At 43.1% G+C, this 23,765-nt stretch overlaps 1 protein-coding gene across 1 annotated transcript in view; it reads right to left on the reverse strand.

Moving 5' to 3' along the window:
- Spag17 (sperm associated antigen 17) overlaps positions 1-23,765 on the reverse strand; it is a 221,594-nt gene that overhangs the window by 108,637 nt on the left and 89,192 nt on the right. Inside the window, 10 exon segments of the mRNA XM_032896680.1 lie at positions 1,650-1,763; positions 2,433-2,494; positions 8,774-8,992; positions 9,069-9,299; positions 13,256-13,406; positions 14,243-14,356; positions 14,446-14,583; positions 17,628-17,740; positions 17,944-18,016; positions 19,924-20,085. Of these exon segments, the coding sequence (XP_032752571.1) occupies positions 1,650-1,763; positions 2,433-2,494; positions 8,774-8,992; positions 9,069-9,299; positions 13,256-13,406; positions 14,243-14,356; positions 14,446-14,583; positions 17,628-17,740; positions 17,944-18,016; positions 19,924-20,085 (1,377 nt within the window).

A 23,765-nucleotide genomic window follows, 5' to 3' on the forward strand; every position in this document is an offset into this window, starting at 1 on the left:
CTCAGCATTTGAAGTGTTTGCATTATCTTCCCTTTTTACTAACTGATGTTTGCCCTTCACGTGTTTTTTTCTGGTCTTATGTAGTTCATGAAGAGTGAGCAGTGATGGTGCTGTAACTCAGTGAGATGTATTTGCCTGACAGAAGCAAGGGCCCTGGGTTGATCATTAGGACCACAAAGCAACACCTACCACCACAGTGAGAAATGATCAGCAGAAAGAGAGTTAAGTGTCAGGCACTGTTCTGGGAACACACAAATGAATGGAAGGGACAAAACTTTCCTCTGCAATTGGATTAAGGTTTGCTACAGGTCATTCTGAGTGCTGATCAAGTGAGTGAAATATTTGAATTATAGAGAATGGACCAGAGTGAAAACCAAAGCAGTGTGATAATTAGGCAAGCCAATACAAGGTGATGGTGGTGGTAAATTAAAACAGGCATCGTTAGAACTCAGGGTACCCTTGTCAGTCTTGTTTTACAAGGCGACTGCCCCCTGCTGCAGCAGAAAGGCAGGTGGCAACCCATAGAAGGTGAGCTAAGAGGATAAAGATCAGAGGACCCTCGCTCCTACTGAGGGAGAGGCACACTAGGGAGAAAACAGAAATTGTATAAATGTCTAAATCACAAACATGAGTCACAAGTGTGGGCCATATATTAATTCTAAATTTTACAGTTGTTACATTTGAAAAAGTGAGACAGGTAAAATCTACATTTGTTTCCTTCAATTTATGAAATGTTATTATTTCAACATATAGTGCATATAAAATTATGAAGAAGTTATATCATTTCATGCTAAGTCTTTGAAACCTAGTGTGTTTGGTCCCTATAGCTACAGGTGGAGTGTCATGTGACTCTGTCTTCTTTCTTGTTGAATTTCTCTTTTTTATGCAGAGAACCATTTTTCTTTATCATTGATGAGGTTCAGAAGTTGTTAATTTTTTTCCTATAACATGGCCCTGTAGATTCTTCTGGCTTTAACAATATGGGGATATAAAATCTGATCAAAATGAGATTCAAATTAGAAAGATAAATCATCCCTAGTACGAGATTTGCAAACTCTAAAACGAGCATGTGTTCATTTCTGGATTTCTTACTGCTTCTTCTTAGGGCAGTTAAAAGCTTGTTTGGATGGGGCACATTTCCTTTCTTGCTTGTTTTCTTCCTGTTTCTCACTTAGCAACAGACTTTTGGTCAAGGTATTTACAACTTAACAATTTCTATGTCGTAGGCTTATTCCTAGGAATGCGCTTACTTACTGTATGTACCGGCCTTGGCCTAGCACACAGCACTAGCGCAGTGACAGCCAACGGCCACAGCTACCATTGACCAGTCCATTAAAACAGAAAGCACCAGGAAGCGCTGGGAGGTCTAAACAGAAGAGGATTTGGGGGAGGGGAGAGGGCGTGGTGTTGTTTCCTAGTGAAGACATCCAGCAGTCTTTATGGAGGCAGAAGTTTTCCAGCCATTTGGGGGATTTCCTGGGATGCATGGCTCAGTGTGGGAACAAACTCATTTTGTAGCTGAAGTCAATGTGAGCACTGAGTTGAGCGAGATCTGAGAGAGTGACCCAGAAGTGAACTGTTCCGAGTTACAGCTCACCTCTCCAGAACTAGCCCTGTGCCTCTCCTGGTGAATCACAGCCCATAAATACCTGAAGCAGGACTTTCGGCTGGAAATGTTCAGTGAAGCTCCAGTCCATTAAACTGCGCTGTTGTGTTTTTTTAATGTCCTCTAGGTCGGCCTCCACCACGATCTTCTTGGGTTTCTTTAAAAAAAAATGAAAGAAAGAAAGGAAGAAAGAAAGGAAGGAAGGAAGGAAGAAGGAAAAAAGTCATGGGAACACACTTTCAGCTCTAATTTGTGTGAGTCCAAATGGAGCCCCATTAGACTCTGTGGACTCACCCCCATGCGCCCCATTTAATTGTGGGAATCTGCATATGTATAAAGCCATATGGCAACATTTTAGGAGGGCCCCTGCCAGAAAGAAGTACGCCTTTGACTCTTTTTTTTTTTTCAAATGTGCAACATAACCTAAATATTTTTATTGTTAGGTTATACTCTTCGGAGTCCTGTTAGCAATTATAGGCAGGTTTTCTGAACTCACTTCAAGACAGTGTTAGTTCTACATGGGCTGTATGGTCAGCAGGTGTTTGTGAGGTTGCCAAGCCACACTGTCTAGAGAGGGGCAGGGAGCTGGGAAGTTTTACTTCTGTTAGAGAGGCTAGCAAATTTAACCCCTTTCACTCCAGATGGAGTTGGGAATGGGATGTCTAAATAACCCCCCTCCTCTGCATCAATATTTTCTTTTACAATCTCTCTCTCTCTCTCTCTCTCTCTCTCTCTCTCTCTCTCTCTCTCCTCTCACTCTCTCTGGTCAGGGTTTTCTCAGATCATCTTACTCGTCATCTACACTTTAAGGAAAATAATTCCTTACGTTTTCAAGAGAATCATCCTTTGTGGCTGCTCCATCTTTGATCTCAGTGTCCATGATCTGCTCTGTAAATCAAAGACAGCAACATGCAGTTGTGTTTGGGCTTTGTTCTTGCCTCTGGCCGGCGCTGTGTTTCTTTGGTTGGCCATATGATCTATGTTTCTGTGCTGAAAAGGTAATTCCTGAGAGGCAGGTTGCGTGCCTCCAAAAAGGTGTTTGTGTCGATAATTCTAAGTCAGTGCCTACCTAGAATTTATCCTGGAGTCTTTGAAAAGAACCTGGCTTCTAATCTGGGGTGCACTAAATCACGCAGCCATTCTTCCTCCAGGCTACATATTGTTCACTTCTTGTAGTGGAACCTTTGCCTTCATGAACTGCAAACATTTACTGGCTAAGCTAGATCACCGATTCATGGCTTTCATTCACCTCCCTCTGCTGATCTTCACAAAGTCTTTTCAGATCTCTGTGAGCCTTGCCTGGTAGATGACAGACGAGTAAACAGGAGAACTAGCAATGAATTCACCTGTTAGAGGCACAGCATCCTACAATTCTGTTGAGATCTTCTGAGCACACATCATTAACGAACTATTAAACGAACCTGTGCACATTGACAGGCGGAGTTTACCGGGCATCAGTTAAATGAACAAATGAGTGGGCGCTTGGATTCCAATGTACCCTGCTGTGAGTGAGGCATACGAGCTACCCATGAACAAGAGCGAGAGCACCCTTGTCTAGGAAGCAGCAGCCATCTGAATAGATGAGAAAGGAGCAGGTCTGTGCCAGTGCTTTTCACCTCGTGAAGGACACCAGGATAAATGAGAACGCTGAGGAAATACTGCTGTCATAACAACCCCCACCCCCTCCACACACACACATCTGAAGAAGCAGATGGAGTATGCTGCAGAGAGGAAGTCTTGCGGGAGCATGCTTCGGTGGTGCGGAGTGGCTGAGCCGACCTGGCTCCTTATCGGCTTGAGAATAATTGCAAATTTCATGTCACAAAGATGCGTGCAAAACACTGCAGCCTCCCTCTGCCAACAGGTTCCTCCCAGTCAGTAGCCAGCTCTGGTTTATCCCATTTCAGATTGACTGGCCAGCTCGCTGTGTGTGGGCAGCTCCACATTTGGCTTTCTCTCTGTCCGCCACATTTTCCTGTGAGCTATTCACCTATTTCACGCTCTGGCCACCTTCCTGAGAACCTCTGTCTTTTGCTATGCTTCATTGTAAATCTTAGCGTTGATGGGGTGGGATCCTATTTGCCCGTCTGCTTCAAATCACTATTGCCGGAGAACAAGACTGTGCCCTTAATGCACACTATGTAGCTGGCACCTGGTGGGCATTCAGTGCTGTTTTTTCCTTCTGGTCGAATGCGGTGAATGTATGTGACATATAGAACTAGAAGGGATAGCAGAATCATATAGAAAACAGAAATGTGAAAGCAAATCTATATGCCAGGCTGATCTGAATGTGAGCGTTAGATGTGCATTTTCATTTTGTTGCAAAGAGACCCACACATGGGATTCTAGAGTGGTAAGTACTGACGCCCACCGAGGAAGGACACGCTAATTCTTTTCTCGCGGGAGCACATCTATGTACATCTTAAGTCCTAGTTTCCTCTTGTCCCTTGGTTGCTGCAGGTGACAGAATGAATGTTCCATCTTGACTTAGTGGAAGATGTTAAAGCCAATTTAGTTCAGCATTTGCATAAACATCCACGGAAGACAGAACTCAGGCCAAGTATGATTCTAAATAGACCATGATGTCCCCTGTGTCCTTGTAACAATTGATATGAAATCTGTAGAATAAAAATTCTTCTACCCGATGGCCTGCCAGATTTCCAGGAGATTTGATATTCCCTCCTGGGTCTAAAGATCCAGGAACAAAACCAACTCTTTAGAAAGTATGTTCAAAACTTATACACCAGTGATTTTGTCAAAGGAAAGAACATTTTAATACTAAGCTGAACTCTTGATTTCACAGTGGAATAAAAGCCATTGATTTCTCTCTGTCTGATTCCTGATTTCAACCACATAATCCTTTGACAGTGTGAGTCAGTAGTCTTTGACACATCTGGAAATGGATGCTTTCCCGTCCCTTTGAAAAACAGCTTTCCTAATCTGTTTTACTTTAGAGATAACAAGATCCCTCTGCAAAGCGCTCACTTTATTAAAAAAACACCCAACAAGCATAAAGGGCACATCTAAACCTACAGCCTCATGGTTATCAACTCTCAGGTTTTTCATAAATATCCAGTGGGCCCTGTCAAGTTCAAAAACAGTCTCAGATGGAAACCCAGGGTTTGGTTAGGAGAAGCACAAATAATTCAGCTTCATGTCCAGAAACAGTCGTGTCAATGCACGTGATGCCAGAGTGGTTGTGCGGGGAGACACTGACATGATTTCTGCCTCATTGAAATGGAATTAGAGTGGTTGCTTTTGAAGTATGAACTAGAGTTAGGAGGAAAATGGAAGCTCAAGCAACATAATCCTCCTCTTAGGGGAACAGTCACAGAGATAGGAGGTCGGCTGCCTGCTCTGCTCAGACCTAAGGGCTCCTCAGTGCAAGTCTGAATTCTCTATGAAGCTTGTAGGGCTAGGGATCCCTCCTCAAAATTGCTGGGTTCTATGTATATCCATCTGCCTTTCAGCCTGAGGATGGATAGTGGTAGAGTCATTCACTCACTCTCCTTGGGCTCCACCAGATCATGTGAGTGGTTTGACCACAAGGTGGCAAAAGTTGCCTGAGGAAAGAAAGCTCTATTGGAGAGTTGCCTGCAGAAAAACAAAACAGAGCTAAACAAACGCATTTGTCTTCCCATTCTGCGTGCGTGGGTGGTGGATGGATGGGTGCGTGCGTGGGTGGGCAGGTGGGTGCGTGCGTGGGTGGGTGCTTGTGTGGGTGCGTGGGTGGGTGCTTGCGTGGGTGCGTGCATGCGCGCATATTTGTGTGTGTGTGTGTGTGTGTGTGCGCGCGCGTGTCGTGCGTGCGTGCGCGTGTGTTGTGAGCTAGGCTGTCAGGTAAGCATACTTAGGACATAAAAAGGAGTCTACTGTTGGGAAGGAAGAAAAAGGCAGCAAAACCAGGATAAAGGATAAGAATCAGCAAGACAAACAAATTCGGGACATGGCCAAACTATTAGGTAGCATCATGAGGAATTTCTGAGGTGAGGTAGAGGTGCTGTCCTGTTTCCTATCTGTATGTGGTGGAACTAGCCATTTAAACCTATTTGCTTTGGCTTTCTTCTCTGTAGAACTGAGGTGATAGTGTCTTGCTTATAGGTTCAGGGTTTCTATAAAGCAGTAACAGACGGAAGATCCGTGCCAAGGCATGGTGCTTAGGATACAGCAGAGCAATATTAAATCAGCACCAACTTCTCTGTCTTCTCTCCCTTGAATACTTACTCTCTGACAGCTGGTGAGCCACCTTTGAAAATTTTACTCCCTTCTGACCTCTTCTTCTCCTCTCATCCAGATAAGGAAGATGCCAAGATGACCATAGTCAATACCCACTTAACTCCTGTAGTTTTGGGGAGCTTACAGGTTACTTCAACATGCCTTTGACTCTCATGAACTGCCACACACGCACACAGGAAAAAGCCCACAGCATGACTGTTTCATACAACAAACATAAAGAAAAGTCCCAGTGGCTCTTTCCTGCGTACACTCTTAATAAATTCTGGTAAGCTCTCCAGTTGTAATTTGAGTGTGCAGGGAACTGTTTGAGTTTCCACATATAAAATAGTTACAAATAATGATATGTTGTTCTTTTCCTCCTACAGCCACACTTTTACCTTACTTTCTGTTGATGAGTTGGCTGGGCTTCTGGGATTTACCTCCCTGATCTTAGAAGAAGAGGAGGGATCCTATTTTTTCACTGTGGCATATAATGTTTATTGTCCTAAGAAAAATGTTCATAAAATTGATGTGCTTTCCTACTATTACCTGTTTGCTACCATTGGTTACCATAGGAATTAAAAATTTTTTTTTTATAATTATGATCTAGAAACCGATCTGTTTTCGTCACTAATATATTAATAAATCTAATTTTTGCAGTGTATGTATTTTCCTCCTGATCTCAAAATGTAATTTTGTTGGGAGATACTATTATTGTTTGGTGGCTTCTCGATAGACTTTCTCATATTTTACCGCAGAATTTTGTATTTATGCTCATGACTGAGTTTGTTTCTTTTCTGACCATCTTGGTAAAATTTATTATGATTATGCTAATCTTCCTAAATTACCAAGGGAGGATATTGTACCTTCTATTTTCTGGAATAATTGTTGTTGGGATTACAGTGATCTGGGTTTTTTGAGGGTTTGGTATTAGTTACCAATGGCATACCACCTCCAGGCTGGTTATGCCCTATTTGGGATGGTTTTTGGAACAACCAAATAGTTTACTTACAAGACTCTTTAAGTTTCCTCTTTTGATCATTTTTGGTAAAATTCAAAATTTCAGAAATTTGCCCATTTCATTCTCAAATTTAGTAGAATAAAATGATTTGCCTCCTCTTTCTGTTACCATGGCAATGGGGATTGAACCTGGAGCCTTGGGGATACCAGGCAAGGGCTCCACCACTGACTTTATCTCCTGCACTCTTTTCAGTTTTAATGTCAGGCGTCCCTAAGAACCTACACTTGGAGAAGGAGTTCCGATGGTTAGATAAAGCCAGCATTCCTCAGGGACTTGTGAAAGTTACCTCCTGTCTGGGTGCCAAAAGAAGCCGTTCCCCTCTTGCAGAAGAGACATAGGGCTCTCCACTGACATACCTGTAGTTCATATCAAAGCCCATGGTGATCCCCAGACTCCTTCAGTCCCCATTCACAAGGACCAGTTACACATCCAAAGTCCCTTCATCTTCTCACCTCCCCCTTTACCCTAAACTCCCAGGCCTTCTCCAGCTCACGAGCTCCCTTCTTCCCAGTTCTTCATTTTCCTTATACCCTGTATGGTTGTTTTCATCCTCTGCTTCTCTACCACTGGCCAGATCCAGTCTGTTCCTTTTTCTCTCTGTTCTGGACTTTTCCTGATGCTTCTGAATTCTCAATCTCCCTCTCTTTCTCTCCCTCTCTCTCTCCCTATCCTTCCCCCCTCCCCTCCCCTCCCCCTCTCTTCCCCTTCTCTCTCATACATAATCAAAAATAAAACTCCTCTGCAATAATGGACTAGCCACCTTGGTGGTTCTTTACACATAGCTAAATAACTCAAGGTAGGAGTTTAACTGGTTAACTTTTTAACTTTCAGGTTCTTTTTGGAATTCATTAATTCAAAGCTGTCAGCGTCCGGACATGACCTTCTTCAGCTGCATTCTACACATTTTTTACACTCAGTGTTTTCACTATTACTCAGTTTGAAATAGGTCCTAATTTCTGTTGTTACTTATGCCTTAACCCAGGTGTGATAGGTACATGTATTTCCTAATTTCAGTCATGTGATACTTTATCATTTTTATAACTAATATCTACTGTGTCGCTGTATTGTGAGAATATATATTCCGTGTAATTTCAGTCTTGTAAATTCGCTGCAGTTTGTTGCAAAGCCCAATAGAAAGTCAGTAGTTTATAAACAACATAGTTATGACCTTCAACAAGCTATGGTTGTGGAGGCCTTACTGGGCATCTAAGTGATTACAGAAAGTAACAAGGCATAATGGCGTAAGGGAAGTATAGCTCAGTTATGACATCTCTAGGATACAGAACAGAATGTGGGGAAAACGGACAAAGTGCCAAGAGGTTTTAGGAAAAGGAGTGTGGTACCAGAGGCGTGTGAAGCAGGCCACGCTCTCCTCTGAAGGTAGTAGGGGCCTGCTGAGAATGACGTGCAGGGAATGAAGGAGCTGTGTCTCAGCCAGGCTTCTGACAGCAGTGTTGTAAGGCAGCGCAAACACATTTAATCCAGAGCCTTTTTGTATCTCTTAACATCAATCTTTACAGGACTGTTCCTGAGGATAAGAGTAATGTCCTGAGCAAAAGGGAAGGCACGTGTATGGGGTTCTGGTCTATACTTGGCATTTCGTTAGCTGTACTTTTTAAGCAATCATGAAGTACTGATGGTGAAAGTTGTAATTATGTTTCCTGTATTAATTAAGTTAATTTTAATTAATTTAAAAACTTAAATTAATTGACTAATTAATTATTGAGTTTTCTACGGGAAGAGTGAACTGAGAGGATTTCTTAAAAAATAGAATTGAAAAGGGAGGACTCAGTATGTTTTCTTTCCCAGTTACTTAAATATTGACCCTTTTTATCAGCTGAGAAGCACTTACATTACTTAAGTGATGCCTTTTGAGCTCGTCTCTTTATTTCTGTCTGAGCATAGCAGAGTCTTTGCCCATTTTCACTTACCCGCAGACTCTGGCTGGGGACACATGGACCCACTGGTCTCTTTCTCTGTGAGCTGTCTGTTACTAGAATACCGGGGTCTCATGGAGCTGGAAGTAGAACCCGTCACACTGTTAGCAGCAGGCTGATCACCATTTGGGGAGTTCTCATCCCCTTGTGCATCTTGCTCAGCTTTGGCAAAATTCTGGCTCACGAATAGTGTTCTGTCTTTGTGTTCGGTTTCTAGTCAAGATGAAGAGCATTCATTAGACACAGTACCAGGATGGCTGCCCCACCCCATCCCTTTCATGCAGCATACCTACTAATACTGGCTTGGCCTTCTGTATGCTCATCCTGTGGATGTACCGCTGTCTTATCAGCTTAGCGAACCTGGCAGGATTGTCCCAAGGAATGTTGAAATTTTCAACATTTGTCTCACTGATCACCTCGGTGGGCTTGAGCCTTCCTGCCTCATCCACCTCTGAGAGCTTCAGGCTTTCAAAAGTAAATACCTTGAAGGCTCGTTCTACTTCATTCCAGCTCAGAACTTCTGTAAAAGAGCAGGAACCTTGCCTCAAGGAATGGCTCTTGTTAGTGCATGATGCAGGGCTGACACAGGGGCAACTGAGGGGCACCAGGGGTCCATGTCATCATGGGTGCTGGCCTGATTTAAATACAGGCTTCAGAAGTCTTCAACAAATATCAAAGATCTGGGTACTAAGAAAATCACAATTAAGATATAAAGAGATCTAAGGCACACTCCCAAAACAGCTTCATAGCCTTTATCAGTGTTTGGTACCCATGTTCACATGCCCAAGCTTTACACAGTGCCATATTGGTTTAAATACCATATATATTTAAGATTTTATTGGCATATTGCCTTTTGGAATTTGTGTCTATTACAGGTTCCGATACTTAGAAGCTTTTCCTATTCATTCAGGTTCAGAAAAAGCCAAATGTAAGAACTGCCACTTTCCATGTTTGCATTTTAACGTTTCTCAGTTGTGTCTATTCAACTGTGTTCTGCATACAGCCACTAGGCTATCAGTGACTGCCTGGCTTTGTCACAAGGTGCCTAGGATTCAAAGAAGAAAATGGAAAGTTTAGTTCTTAAACTTTCAAAGTTCAAAACAGAGGTTTGAGAGGTAGAGACTAGCAAAAGTAACTCAATGAGATTACAGTAAAATAACTGTCAAATAGATTGTTCTGGAATAATGAGTCCTAGATTATCTTCATCCTCTGTAGGCCCCTCCCAAGATGAATGGAACAACATGGAAAACAACATAGGGATCTAGAAGAGAGACAAGAAAAGGGCAAAGGAGTTACGGAATAAACAGTTGTTGATCTGGGTATAGTGGTATACACCTGCAATTCTAGTAGTTAGCAGCCTGAGGCAAGAGGATGAGCATGCATACCAGGCCAGCCTCAAATCAATCTCAAAACAGACAAACAAAAGTAATAATAAATAAATATGTTCCTGGGGTTGGGGATTTAGCTCAGTGGTAGAGCACTTGTCTAGGAAGCGCAAGGCCCTGGGTTCGGTCCCCAGCTCCGGAAAAAAAAGAACCAAATAAATAAATAAATAAATAAATAAATAAATAAATAAATAAATAAATAAATATGTTCCTGAGTACCCATTGGGTACTAGCAACTTCAATGAAAGCTGGTGAGTAAAGCCATGGGCTCCTAGCTGTCATACAATATCCTTATAGTAGCCAAAGAGAGACAAATGCACATGACATCAGATGATGATGAAAAAGGAAGTGGGAGTAGAAAGGCTGTGTGCTCTTATAGTACACAGGAGTCTAGGGTGGGGGCGGGGAGCTCAGATAAGGAGACAAAAACAAGGAAGGAGAATGAACATGTAACAGAGGCTTGGAACTTGGCAAGGACAGAGTTCTGGAGGCTTGTGTGTGACCAACATTTCAAGGAAGCAGTAAGACCATTGTAGACACAGGAGAACAGGTCAATGAAAGACTGGCAGGGAAAGGACTTCTCAGTGTGTGGTAGATAGCTTTGAGTTTTTTAAACAGGTGAATATCAGAAGCTTTGAATTAAAGAAGATGCATGACCTGATGAACATCCCAGGATGTTCTGGTCCTTCCATGAATAAAAGATTCACAAATGAGAAAGTGAAAGCACAGAATGTAGCCAGAAAGCCATTGAAATAGCCCAGGGCGATGTGATGGAGCAGCCTGGTTAGTGGGTGTGGGATGTAAGTAAAAATGAAACAGGGTGACTGCAGGGTTTAGTCTGCAGTACAGAATCCTAAGAGTACACTAAGATGAGATGGGATTCTAGATTTGTGTGAGTGTGTGTGTGTGTGTGTGTGTGTGTGTGTGTGTGTAAAAGTTCTGCTGATTTTTGTGTGCTCAGATTTTTTTATGATGAGTTTAATACCTTACATTCATTAAAAATATTAATTTATAATTTCCCTTTATTTTAAAAAAAGGCTTTGAGACTTTCATGCATGCATGCATGCATGCAAGCAAATATATTTTGATCATGCTCACCATCCTGTTCCTCTTTTTAACTTCCTGTCATCCCTCAGCATCCTCCTCAATCATGTAATGTCACCTCTATCCTGGTCTCCTTCCTCTTATGGGAAAGGTTAGCTTGAATGTACCCATTCTTTAGTGATATGCTGACAAGGGACTATCTGTCATCCCTCCATCTCCAGGACTAGGGTCAAGTATGGCACCAAGAAGGCAAATGGACTTCATATGATATTTGCCCTCCCTTCAGTTCAGTAGCATAAGGAAAGGATGCTTGTGAGAGCACCCAGGGGACAGAATTTCAGTTGTGGGTCTACACTATTATTACAGCCCTACAATAAATAGTTCAGCTTTCCATGATTTCAGATTTTTTATGAGATGGAAATATAGTTGAACTAGGTAAATCTCAATATATACCAGGATATATTGTGATTCTATAAGATATCTTCACATTTCAACTCATGTAGCTGGCAGTGCAGCTCACTGGTAGGGAACCTGTCTAACATATGGCCAACCATCGATTCAATAGTTAGTACTAAAAAAAAACCGAAAGACATTACATTTTTGGGTATAAATACTGCTTTCAGAATTCCACCTCAGGATAGCATCGGACAGGGGTTTTCTGTTGCTCCTCTGCCCCCAGACCACACCTTCTCTCCTTCCTTCTCACCCTCCTGTACAGGGGTGATCCAGCAAAATGCTCACCACCCACCAGATAGACACTCCAGTCAAACTCTGTGACCCAGACCGTCTATTTCTTTTCTCTAACCCAGGAAAAAAAAGAATAATTGCGGAGTGACTCAGGATACAGAGAAGAAAACAATTGGTAGTATGTTATTTCTCAGTGCAGATGGGGTCATGGCCGAGACGTGAGGTTTGTAAACAGATGAGGGGCATTCTTGATTGTCGGTTAAGAAAGCTCTCAAAAGGGTTTGGGAGGCAAAGACATGCAGAGAGAATTGAACATGTCACTTCTATAAAGGACACGGATAGAGAGGTTTGTATTTAAAATCACCTCTCGTGGTCCCTTGTGCTCTCTCACCCCAGTGACACTGCAACTAGTGGGAAAGCCCCAGGGTAACCATGTGATTGGATTAACAGAGAGATGGCCCAGACTTCAACATCTTCTGTCGAATGTCGAGTAGAAACACAGCTCCCACCGAAGTGGCAGAGATCTGCTTCATACAGTTTTTCCTTTGTGCTCCTTGGGATGGGGTGCAGATACAAGTTGCCTGGAGACTTCCCAGTCTACTACACAGAACCATTCAGTGACTGCATTCTACACTCGAATGTAGTGCATTTTATCAGTACAGCTCGACTGACATGTATAAATGTCGTGTCCGATCTATTGAGTCAGGCGAGATACATGAAAGATATTTCAAGTTTCCTTTGAGTACAGTTCTAGAAGTCAAAAGTGACCCGTGTTGCCTGAAACTGGGCTATGAGACTCCAGACTAACAATTGCTTAGTTCAGGCAGTCACCTGCTCAGGCCTTCCCTTCTCCCTCCTCAGCTAATGCCACTGTGCTGTATGGTTTGTGTGGATTTCAACAATGATAAAGGGTCCATTCTTTGGCGAAGCCTATCTATCTGTATTGATTTCTGTCTGTCTGTCCATCTGACCATCTGTCTGACTGTCTGTTCTTCTGGGAAAGGGACTGTGGTAACTTGAGACAAGAGGTTCTTGTTCAGTTTTATATTTTTACAGATACATGAACCATTGCTCCTGGTAAGTAGGACGGATTGCGTCATCTCTAATGACACCGGTGGTTGGGGGAGGGGGGCTGTGTGGTTCAAGGGTTTACAAAAACACAGTGGAAAGAAAATCCACCACTTTGATCAAAGTGCACAATGTTACATTCGTGAGCTTCCACATGGCATTGGTTGATATATCATGGCTAGAGGCCGAGGCCTCTGGAAGGCCTTTCGGGGATCAAAATGCTTTTTGGGAATAAGGGTGCACCTTAAGGGCTATTAATTGAATTGGGTATAAGCTAAAGCACAGTACTCACCGTTGGTACAGAAATGCATCAGCTCATGAATGGTGGCAAGCCGTTTAGTGCTGTTCCACGGAGGGGGCAGAGGGAACTGAAGGAATTCCCACAGAGGCAGCTTGGATTGCATCTCCTGCTCAATTTGAACCGGGTCAAAATTCTTTTGGTCCTTACAAAAGAAAAGAAAAAAAAAAGAAAGAAAAGAAAGAAAAAAGAAGAGAGAGAAAGCAGCATGACAGAAGACACTAACAAGAGCTGTCACATGCCTTTTGCATATGGAGAAGGCCAAACGTGCTACCTTCACTCTCATCTGGAAACGGGAAATCAGGAGTAATTGAGGGCGGCAAATTCACATTTGTAATAAGGTCAAAGAAGATAGTTCTCGTTTTTCCAGAAGTTCCTGCAGCACAGGCACAAGGGAGCCTCCATTCCTGGTGACAAGCTGCCTGTGTTTGAAGTGGATTTATCTGTCTTCGCTGAGATCCTTTGTTGGCCTCCACTAGTATTTCACAGCAGCAGATATTTAAGGGAAATGCCCATATTTTTTCAAGATTCATTTATATTTATGTGTATATGTGTATGTCTGTGTGTGGATGCCCTTGGAGGTCTAAAGAGACTCCCGGGAGCTGGACTTACACCCAGTTCTGAGCTGCCTGACATGGGTTTAATAGATTTACCTTGGGTCCTCTGGACCAGCCGCAAGTGCTCTTAACCGTTCAGTTAATTTTTCAGTACCTGACCACAAAGCTTTAATGCGCATGTAATGGTGGTGACGATCAAATCCGTAGCTAACTGGACCCCGGTGATTAGGCCAAATGCTTTTTGCTGACATACATTGCTCCTGTCCACTCCTGTTTCTGAGCCCACACCGTCAGCAGGTATTTATCCTATACACTAATTTCATTAGCATTGGTTGGTATATCATCCAATGAGATCTCCCCAACTAATGAATCACAAACACACCTCCTTACGTCAGCTGCGGGAGGGAGGCGGTCTGGTTATTACCTTCAGCGCGTACTTCTTGTGGGCATAGGTGTCGTGGTAGTTCAGCAGGAGAGGGCCTTTGGGTGGGGTTTTGCTTTCGCTCTCTCCTTCAGCTAAGAATATCTCGTGGAGATTCTGTTTAAATTAAAGCAACATCAATTGAATTGGATAACGCATACTTTGTTGCAAAGTACAAAGGCTCTTTGGCTCCCTCATGTCCGGACCTTCTTTTCTTTCTCGGTGAGGCAGAGGGAAGGCAGGATGGACACAATGTGAGCTGCGATTCTGTAGTCTAACCCATCTGCTCTGGGGGCTGGCTCCACCAAACTCGGCGGGATGAGATCCTCTTCCGTTGCTATAACCTATTGAGAAAGGCCATGGGGAGGACGTGGCTTAGTACTCAGCTTTTTGCTGATGCGCATGCATTCCCATTGCTCTTAGTGAAGAGGGGGCAGGCCCATGGAAACATTGGTGCTAATGGCAGCAAAATGTCACTGATTCCCAAACTAAAGGAGAAAATGTTTGTGATCCACGCATTAGATGTAATTTTAGCAACTACCTTAAAATAGATGACATAAAGCCGGGAATAATAGTAAAAGTTACAATACTGATTTTTTTTTATTCATTCTTTCTCATTAGACCTCATAATTTAAGCATCATGGTTGCTACCTTCCAGGTATTGTGGGGTATCTGTACACACATTCACTCCCCTGAGCCTCACAGCCATTACCTGGCACATATAGTATTTTCTGCTTGGGAGAAGATAAAACATAGATGAGTGATTTACATGGTCGATCCCACTCCACACCGTTTGAACTAACTAAAGTTAGTTGGAGACTTCAGGCCAAACCCTCATTTCTCTTTTCAAATATAGAAAAATGTCAATGGTGAGCTCAGTGTTAGATGATCGTTACCTTAACGAGGGCAAATCGAGGTCTGGAAAGATTAAATGCCTTGTTCAAGTTTTCTTGGGGGGCAAGTAAAGCTGGAATATAACTAAAGACCTAACACGAACATCCAATAAACACTCTTCTGACAGTCTGTGTTTCTGCCTCATTGCTCAGAACTGGAGCACCACAGGAATGTCGATCAGGGGCAGAACACAGTTTGTGTTCTTCCAGGAAAGAAACAGTGAGATCTGGGAATGCTGCTGTGGATCTCAACCTCCTGTGTACCAAGATGCTGCTGGGATCGGTGAGGAGTTGGGACAGGGCAGTATCTGGCTTGGCTCTGAGTAACTGCCAGAAGAATGGAGGGGCTGGAAAAGAGATCTTGCATAGGAGGTCTAGGTGCAGCTTGTTATGATGCAGGCCTTCCCTCCACCCACCACACTCCCAAGGTAATCCTTGATAAAGAAGATGAACCTTGTTTGTCTAAACTGTTTTATTCACGGTGGATGTGAATGCACACGTCTTAGTCAGGGTGAACCAGGAATTAAATATCTTTTATAGGAAGGGATGCCTCGCAAGGGAAGCTCATTGGCTAAACACTCAGGACCTATCTAGATACCTCATTAGCATGGAGAACTCTAGGTTCTATGCTATGTGACTGGTTGTCATGGTCTCTTAGTGGGGTATCCTGGTCACATGCTCCAGGACAGGTAGAGTCTGGCCAGGAGCTGATTCTATCACGTTCTTAATTATGAGATTTCCTCGGGTGTTGAACCTGCTTTAACCTGACAAGTTCTTCTGTCTGGTGGCACCTGCCCCATAGGACCCTTTGCCTTCAAATATTTGCACTGTTGTTGTAATTTTGTACTTTTCTACAAGGTTGATCACCTTTTGCAGTAGTGACAATTTGGACTGAGTATTTAGAATTTTCAGGGGTTGCTAACCTACACACTGGAGTATCGAGTGGCATCCTCAGCCTCTGTGTGATGCAAGTGGCCTCCTTCCCATTGTCTGAACCAATTTCCTCCACTCACTGCAAAGTGCCCACAGGGAAGCATGCTAACTCCCTGTTGAGAATCACTGTTCTGGGAGGAAAGAGTCCTGTTTTCTTTACCATTGGAGACACTCAGTCTTTGAAACACTCACTACTGTTGCCACTTCATACTTCTCAATTATTTCATGGATTCATTGGCATCCTAAAGTTAAAACTGCTCCATCTCTGAAAACCAGAGCTCTAACTTCTAGCCCTGCAAGCGGCATCCCATTACTTCAATACTTGGGTTTCCTTACCCCGAAACTCTCAGGTCTTTATTCATCTCTAGATATCTCCAGGGAGTCTGTCAGATGAGGGGTAAGGTGGGGCTCATCCATCATCCTTCCAGTTAACTGGAACTTAGGTGATCATGGAATAGTCACTGCTTTTGAGTTGATTTGAATGAAACAGGGGAGTCTATAGTAAATAAAGTCAGGAGACTACAAGACTCAGAGGCTTTAGAGACTTGAGCTTTTATGAATTCATGGACATGGAACCACTGGTATCACTAAAACCTTCTGGAGGTAAAGGAAGCCATTAGTGTAACTGTCTAGAAAACCAAGGCTGTCTGTACACACAAAAAATACCAAAACAAAATCTAAAACAGACAAACAGACACTCCCAGCTCCCACATCAGGCAGCTCTCAAGAACCTGTGACTTCACTTCCAAGGGATAAAATTGCCTCTTCTGGCCTCCACTGGTCCCTTCACATAAATGATAAACATCCATGCATGAAGCCATTCACACAAACGTACGTTTACAAACAAATCTTTAAAGATTAAAGGCCGTTCATAAGCTGATCCTCTGTCCAAGAGCTTTTCTTCTTTCATTAAAATAACCCTACTGTCTTGGTTTTCTTTCTGTCACTGTAATAAAACACTGCTACTTGGAGAGTGGCAGGGTTCCTCTGGCTTTCAGGTTATGGTCCATCATGGAGGGAAGCCAAGGCAGGAACTTGGAGGCAGGAACCTGGAGGGGATTCCTGAAGCTTACTGGCCTCATGGGTCACTTAGCTTGCTTTCTTCTTCAACTCAGAATGGCACTTCCCATAGTGGGCTTGGCCCTCCCACATCAATCATTAAACAAGAAAATGCTCTACATACATGCCCATGACCAATTTGACGGAGGCAACTTCTTAACTCAGGATCTTTCTTCCCAGGTGACTCTAGTTAGTGCCAAGCTGACAAAAATTAATCAGAACTTTCACATAAGGACAGTTTTAAGTGTATATTCTACCCAAGATTTGGGGAATGTTAAATGAATGATTCTAGAGAGAGAGAGAGAGAGAGAAGAGAGAGAGAGAGAGAGAGAACAGAAGTTGGTGATTAAAGCAAATCTTACTTCTATCTGAACTATTCTGACTTTATAGGCTGCATCCCAGGTATTCCGAGTATAATTATAAAATCATCCTAAAGTTTGGAAGTGAAGAGACAGAAAATAGTCAAGATTGCTGCCAGGGGAGAAGCCTCAACATCTACCCACCTGTTCCAGCATACAGTGCAGTATCAGGGGCACTGAAATTAATTCCTCTGGAATTGGATTCAGCAGGTCATTGTAATACCGCATGTCTACTTCAGTTGTGATGATAAAAGCCACTGTCAAATGCAGAAAGTAACATTGCTTGGTTAAGATGCATTCTCTATTTCATCCTGAAATTATGTCCGTAAGTTAGAACTGGGAGGCACAGGTCACTGTAGACAGTGTAGGGGGAGGGGCCACTGACCAGAGTACGGAAGGGAAGGAGGACAGTACTTAAGCCATAAGGGGGTAATATCACAGCAGCTGATTTCACACGTGCCTGATGGTGGAGCGTGTGATTCCTCATACTGTGCTTTCTTCTTTCCAGGGGCTGGAGCAGTTGATGGTGGAGGCTGAAAGAAAAATAATTAAAAAGAAGTGCTTTTATCAAATGTCCCAGATCCACCAGCAGGATCTTAATAAGTGAGGGTGTGAAAACGGCAAACGGCACCCAGAGCATGCCCCTGGTTTGGTTTGAGCCATGACAGCATCCACATCTTGGCTATCTTGTCTTCTCTTCTTCAGAATATTATTATGCACTCCTATCCCAACAGGTTTTCTACTAGGCAATTCATGCTTCTGACCCCCGCTCTCAGTCTTTCTGTTCTCTACTCAGGTGCTGTCTTAGTCATTCATGGTCTCTGTGGCTGTGATAAAGTACCATGTTCAAAAGCATCTTGGAGAGGAAGGGTTAATTTCTTCTTACACTCCATCAATGAGAGAAGTCAGGCAGAAGCAATGGAGGAACGCTGCTTACTGGCTTGCCCAGCTTGATTTTCTATATACCTCAGGACAACCTTCCCAGGAAAGGCATTGCCCAAAGTGGGATGGGTCCTTCAGCAAATATCACTAATCAAGAAAATGCCATGCAGACGTGCCTACAGGCCAGTTTAAAAGAGGCATTTTCTCAATTGAATTTTCCCTTCTGAGATGGTCATAGCCAATGCCAGATTGGCCAAAAGAAAAAAAAATCTAACTAGGATATTTGACCTCCCATTATTTTATTAAGATTGACACATAAATACAACACTATGAAATAACCTTCCCTTTCTGTTTACTCCAAGATCTCACAGTAGCATCGATATCACAACTCTAAACAGTCAAACTTTTAAAAGTTCCATAATCTTCAAAAATTTCAAGAACTTGAAAGTTTTGTCTCTTCAGAAACCCAGTGTCTCTTCGCTGTAGGTTTCTGTAAAATCAATAACCAGTTAAATACTCTCTTGTCCTCAAAGGTAACCAAGGCATGGTCACAACTGAGTCAATGCCAAACCAGATCCTATCAATGCCAGAAGGTCAATGCCTGATGTCTGCAGTCACTCCTGACGCCCTGGGCTCCAAATCAATGAGCAGTGCTCCTCCATGACTTTTTGCTTCAGTTCCTCCCTTGAATATCTGTCTTGCCCTTCCCCAGTGATAGCACGTGACCCGAGAGTTCTAAGATGAAATTAACCCTTTTTCCACTGCTGCTTTTGGCCACAATGTTTTGTAACAGCAACAGAAACCCTAACTAGGGTGAGCACCATTTTGATTCTATCCACTGCTCTCATTCCTCTTACACCATATTGAAACCACTGACATTACACTCCACTCAGGAAATGGGGCAGGAGACATACCCTGTTACGTGGCCAGCATCTTGCTGAGCTCTAACACTGCAAACGCTAGGATTATTTTGTCAATATGCCCCTTGTCTTACATGCTGGCCACTGCAGTCTGAGCTGAAGGTGGCTCTTTTTGTACTGTCTCCGTCAGGGTTCCTATTGCTGTGACGAAACACCAGGACCAATAGGTTGTGGAGGAAAGGGTGTATTCGGCTCATGCTTCCATGTTTTAAGTCATCACTGAAGAAAGTCAGGACAGGAACTCAAACAGGGAAGGAACCTGGAGGCAGGAGCTGATGCAGAGGCCATGGAGGACTGTTGTTTACTAGCTGACTCATTATGATTTGCTCGGTCTGTTTTCTTATAGAACCCAGGACCACCAGCCCAGGGATGGCACCACACACCCTCCTTCATCAATCACTAATTAAGTTGACACAAAACCATCCAGAATAAAGAGCCCCAACACATGGCTCTTACTGCTCTGGCTAACTTTTAGTTACTTCCTTGCTCCTACCCTTACACCTCAACCCAACAGGCACGGCACACGACCACAGGTCCTTACCATAGCCTTTTCTTCATAAGCTTTATAAATATGAAAAGCAAGTCACCCACCCCATCCCCAGGATTACTATAGCTACACAGAGCCCTTGCCTACTAACCTCTGGAATCGGGATCGCTTCCAACATGGTCTTATCGCTAACCACTTGTGGGACATTGATGAGCTGCATGCTTTCCAGATAGTGATGATGCTGCCTCTTCCAGTCCAGGCTGTCGTACATCAAACAGGCGACATTTTCAAAGATCTCCGTGCCTAGCTCAAGCTGCAAGTGAAGGAACCAGTGTGAATTAATTCCCCATGGCTGTCATGCTATTAGATAGATAGAACATGCAAAACTTTCCCTAAAAGCTTCTACTTCTTTTATAGGAAATCAAATCCCCAGATCTCAAAGCACCAAAATCTAGTGTTGGTGAGGGAGTTTTTCTACACAAATTCTTCAAGCCCTTCATGTTCGCCACAGAGATTCTGATGCTGTCCAGTACCTTAATGTTTAATGCTTTAGTGCATTAGCATCTACAGTATGCTTCGTGTGCTCAGTGTTTGAAATCCTAAAACCTGTTAGATCATTTTGATACCGTTGGCTGAAGACAAGCAGGCGAGCAGTTGATGATTCCTTCAAGAGCTGAGATGAACGCACTGGATTACCTTGCTTGGCTTTGTGTAACATCTGAGTACGAAGGAGTATATCTGTGATCAAGTTTTCTTTTTTTCCTCCCTTCTTTCCTTTTACTGAGCTGGTTTTCACCTGTGGTACTGTTAGCAGGAAAGCTTGAAGAAATCCAAGTTACTGCTTCTACTGAATTTGCCGTTTCTATGAGCTGGCAAACCAGTTACAGGTCTGCTATGGTTATTACTTAAGCTTTCATTTCCTGGAAAATTCTGGGATGGCTGCGCCTATCTGTAACAGAGAAGCACTAAGTAGGCCCATTCTACATCTGAGTTGAGGAGGTAAGGCAGAATGGAGAACTTCTGTGGGGCCAGTGACTCATAGGCTGGCAGACATCCAGAGAAAAGCTTGGCTCTGTCCATCATAGCACATCTGACTGTTGGCTTCACATGCTCTCATCAGGACTGGGGAGTTTTCAGTTAAACTTCAACCAGGTATCCTGTGCCTATCCATATGTTGGCATGGAAAGGCAGTTTCCATTTTTATTCCTAAAGGAAATATAGTAAAGTTTCTGCCCAATGATCCATTAGCACAACCTATGCAATTCATTTTAAAAATTCATCAGCAAATGATATGCCAAAGGCTGGCAAGTTATTTCAGCAGCCAGAGTTTATCTTGAGGTGTTTCAGATGTCTTACGTGAGCTCTTAGCTCATCTTGATTGGTGGTTACTTGATGTAAAGCTTTCATTACCTTAGTTCAGCAGACATACAGGTTACTTGTTTGAGCCAGGGGGTGCAAATGGTTTCCTCTATGCACGGAGGAAGAAAGACTCACATACCGTGGCCCTTAAAGCAGATATGATTGCACTAACAACTCATAGGTAAGAATGCACCACCATGGGCGTGGCCTGCTTCTATATGAAGCAGCCTTATTAGGTTTAGGCTCAATAAGCAATCCTGAGTTTCAAATAGACGTAGACTTTCAATATTAAACCTAAATGGTCCTTTCTTCTGGAAATGGATTTTATTGCTAAGAGACAGGTCTAGGCTGTGCTTCCTGCAGTTGGGTACAAACCAAAGCCCTGGCATGAACCAGATGCAACTACCGACAAACAGATTGATAGAAAATTAAAGGGACCAGCGGGGCAACACCGCCTCTGGAAGAGCTGAATGTTTTCAAGGCCCAGTTAGACACACTGAACATCAATCTACTTCTGAATTTAGGAGTGTTCTACGGTAACTCGCATTTCAAGCAATCTTTTTCCATGTAAAATAGTTTTCCTGAAGTTAATTACCATGTAAAGCTTCTACTCTATATTTGCTAAAATATTAAATATGGCTCCTGCCTCTTTCGTTAAAGTGAATGAACTTGGCATCAAACTAGCATGGTTCCGTACTATGACTGGAAGTGGTGCAAAGATCCTCTCACGCAGCGTGCAGGACTCCTGAAGAGCACCTGTGTGCCAGAGCCACTCCTCAGCAGCCATGTTGGAGAGAGTGGGAAAAAGAAAAGCCCAGCTGTGCTCTCACCCTGGGCCACCCAGAAGCCATGCAGGCCTTCATCCCAAGTTGATCCTGGCTTAAAGGCATCTCTACAAACCCCTTCCGGTCCTCTGCTGCCCACACTCATAGTAACCAGGTCAGCACACTTCTGTCTTTGACATGGTGAGTCCTTAGACCCAAGCAAGGATCTCAATTCGGCAACTTTGCTAAAACAAGTTACCCAAAACTCTCCCAAACTCTTAGCAAACAGAAAAATCACCGTATAATCCCCACTACATTTCATTAACAAAATAAATAAGTAAGATGGAATGATCTGGGTTTTCTAATGAATAGAGAGCTGTGGACACAGGTGGAGGAAGCAGGATGCTCCACCCAGGAGGCTGAGTTTCCTGAAGCTGTGGTCACAGCATGGTGCTCACCTTTACAGCCTGACGAAGCAATGGCATGTCCTCTATTTGGGGTGTAGGAGTGCTCATCAACAAGCATGGTCCTGGAGGTTAAAGAAGACCCATGGGAGAGCATTTGTGAAGGGATAAAAGGCCTCTTAAATTGAATCAGCACAGTCCCGTTTTCCAGAGGCACCATGCTATCCAAACTGGAGGACTAGGATTGTTCAGTCTTATTTTGTCAAGGTGATATTTGTGGGAAATATTTTTCCTTGGAATCCTAAATCCCCCCATAAAGCCAACTTTCTACTGTATTTTGGTAGGTGGCCTTTTCCTCCTTGTGCACATATCTACACATTTATAGCTTGGAGGAACATTTTTACCTATCATTTGAATCAAGATATGGCTGCATATCCGTCCAAGAATTGGGGTCTGGTGAGATTTCTCAGTCTCTAAAGTCCTTCTTGCACAAGCATGAGGACCCAAGTTTGAATCCCTAGCACCAACATAAAAACAGGTCAGCACACACCTGTAACCCTGGCACCAGAGGGTCGGTGGTAGACGGAACCCTAAAGTTGACTGGGCAGCCAGACAAGTAAATTAATGAGCTCCAGTGAGAGACCTCATCTCAAAAGAACAAGCTGAAAAGCACTTGGCACCCAATGTCATTCTGTGGCCTCTCCACATGCTCATGAATGTGTGTGTGTGTGTGTGTGTGTGTGTGTTTGTATGTGTGCACACACAGAAGAGAGAGAGAGAGAGAGAGAGAGAGAGAGAGAGGGAGAAACTTGTAATTTTATTAAGGATGGCTTAGGGAATCCCATCATAAGATTCCAAGCAAAATTCCCAGGAAGTTGCAGCCACTCTGGAACCAGCTTCATTGCCATGAACAGCACGAGGTTAATGTTTCTTCTTGCCATTGGTAAGTGACTCAGTGTGCAATGCCTCATGCTAAAAGCTTTTCTCTTTCTCTCTCTCTCTCTCTCTCTCTCTCTCTCTCTCTCTCTCTCTCTTTCTTTCTTTTCCTTCCTTCCTTCCAGTGGAGCTACCTTATGCCATTTATTCAAATCCTTGCTATCCTTAATGGTTCAACTGTAGTCTCTTCTCTTTTTTCTTTGAGATTATAATTAATTATAATATTTTTCCTTTCCTTTCCTTCCTCTGAACAACTTTCATATATCCTTCTCCATTCTTCAAATTCATGGGCTCTTTTCTCATCAATGTTTAATTGTAAGCATGTATGTACTTATATATACATATAAACATATATTCTAATATACTTACATCTATACACACATATATGATAAAACCTGCTTGGTCGTTGTAACATTACTTCTATGTATGTTTTCAGGGCTGATCATTCGGCATTAGACAACCATTGTGCTTTTCCTGGAGTAAGACCACTTGACTCAATTCTAGCATTCTTTGGTTGTCTCTTGCTTGTT

Source organism: Rattus rattus, chromosome 3 (assembly GCF_011064425.1).
Source record: "Rattus rattus isolate New Zealand chromosome 3, Rrattus_CSIRO_v1, whole genome shotgun sequence".
Classification (NCBI taxonomy): Eukaryota; Metazoa; Chordata; class Mammalia; order Rodentia; family Muridae; genus Rattus; species Rattus rattus.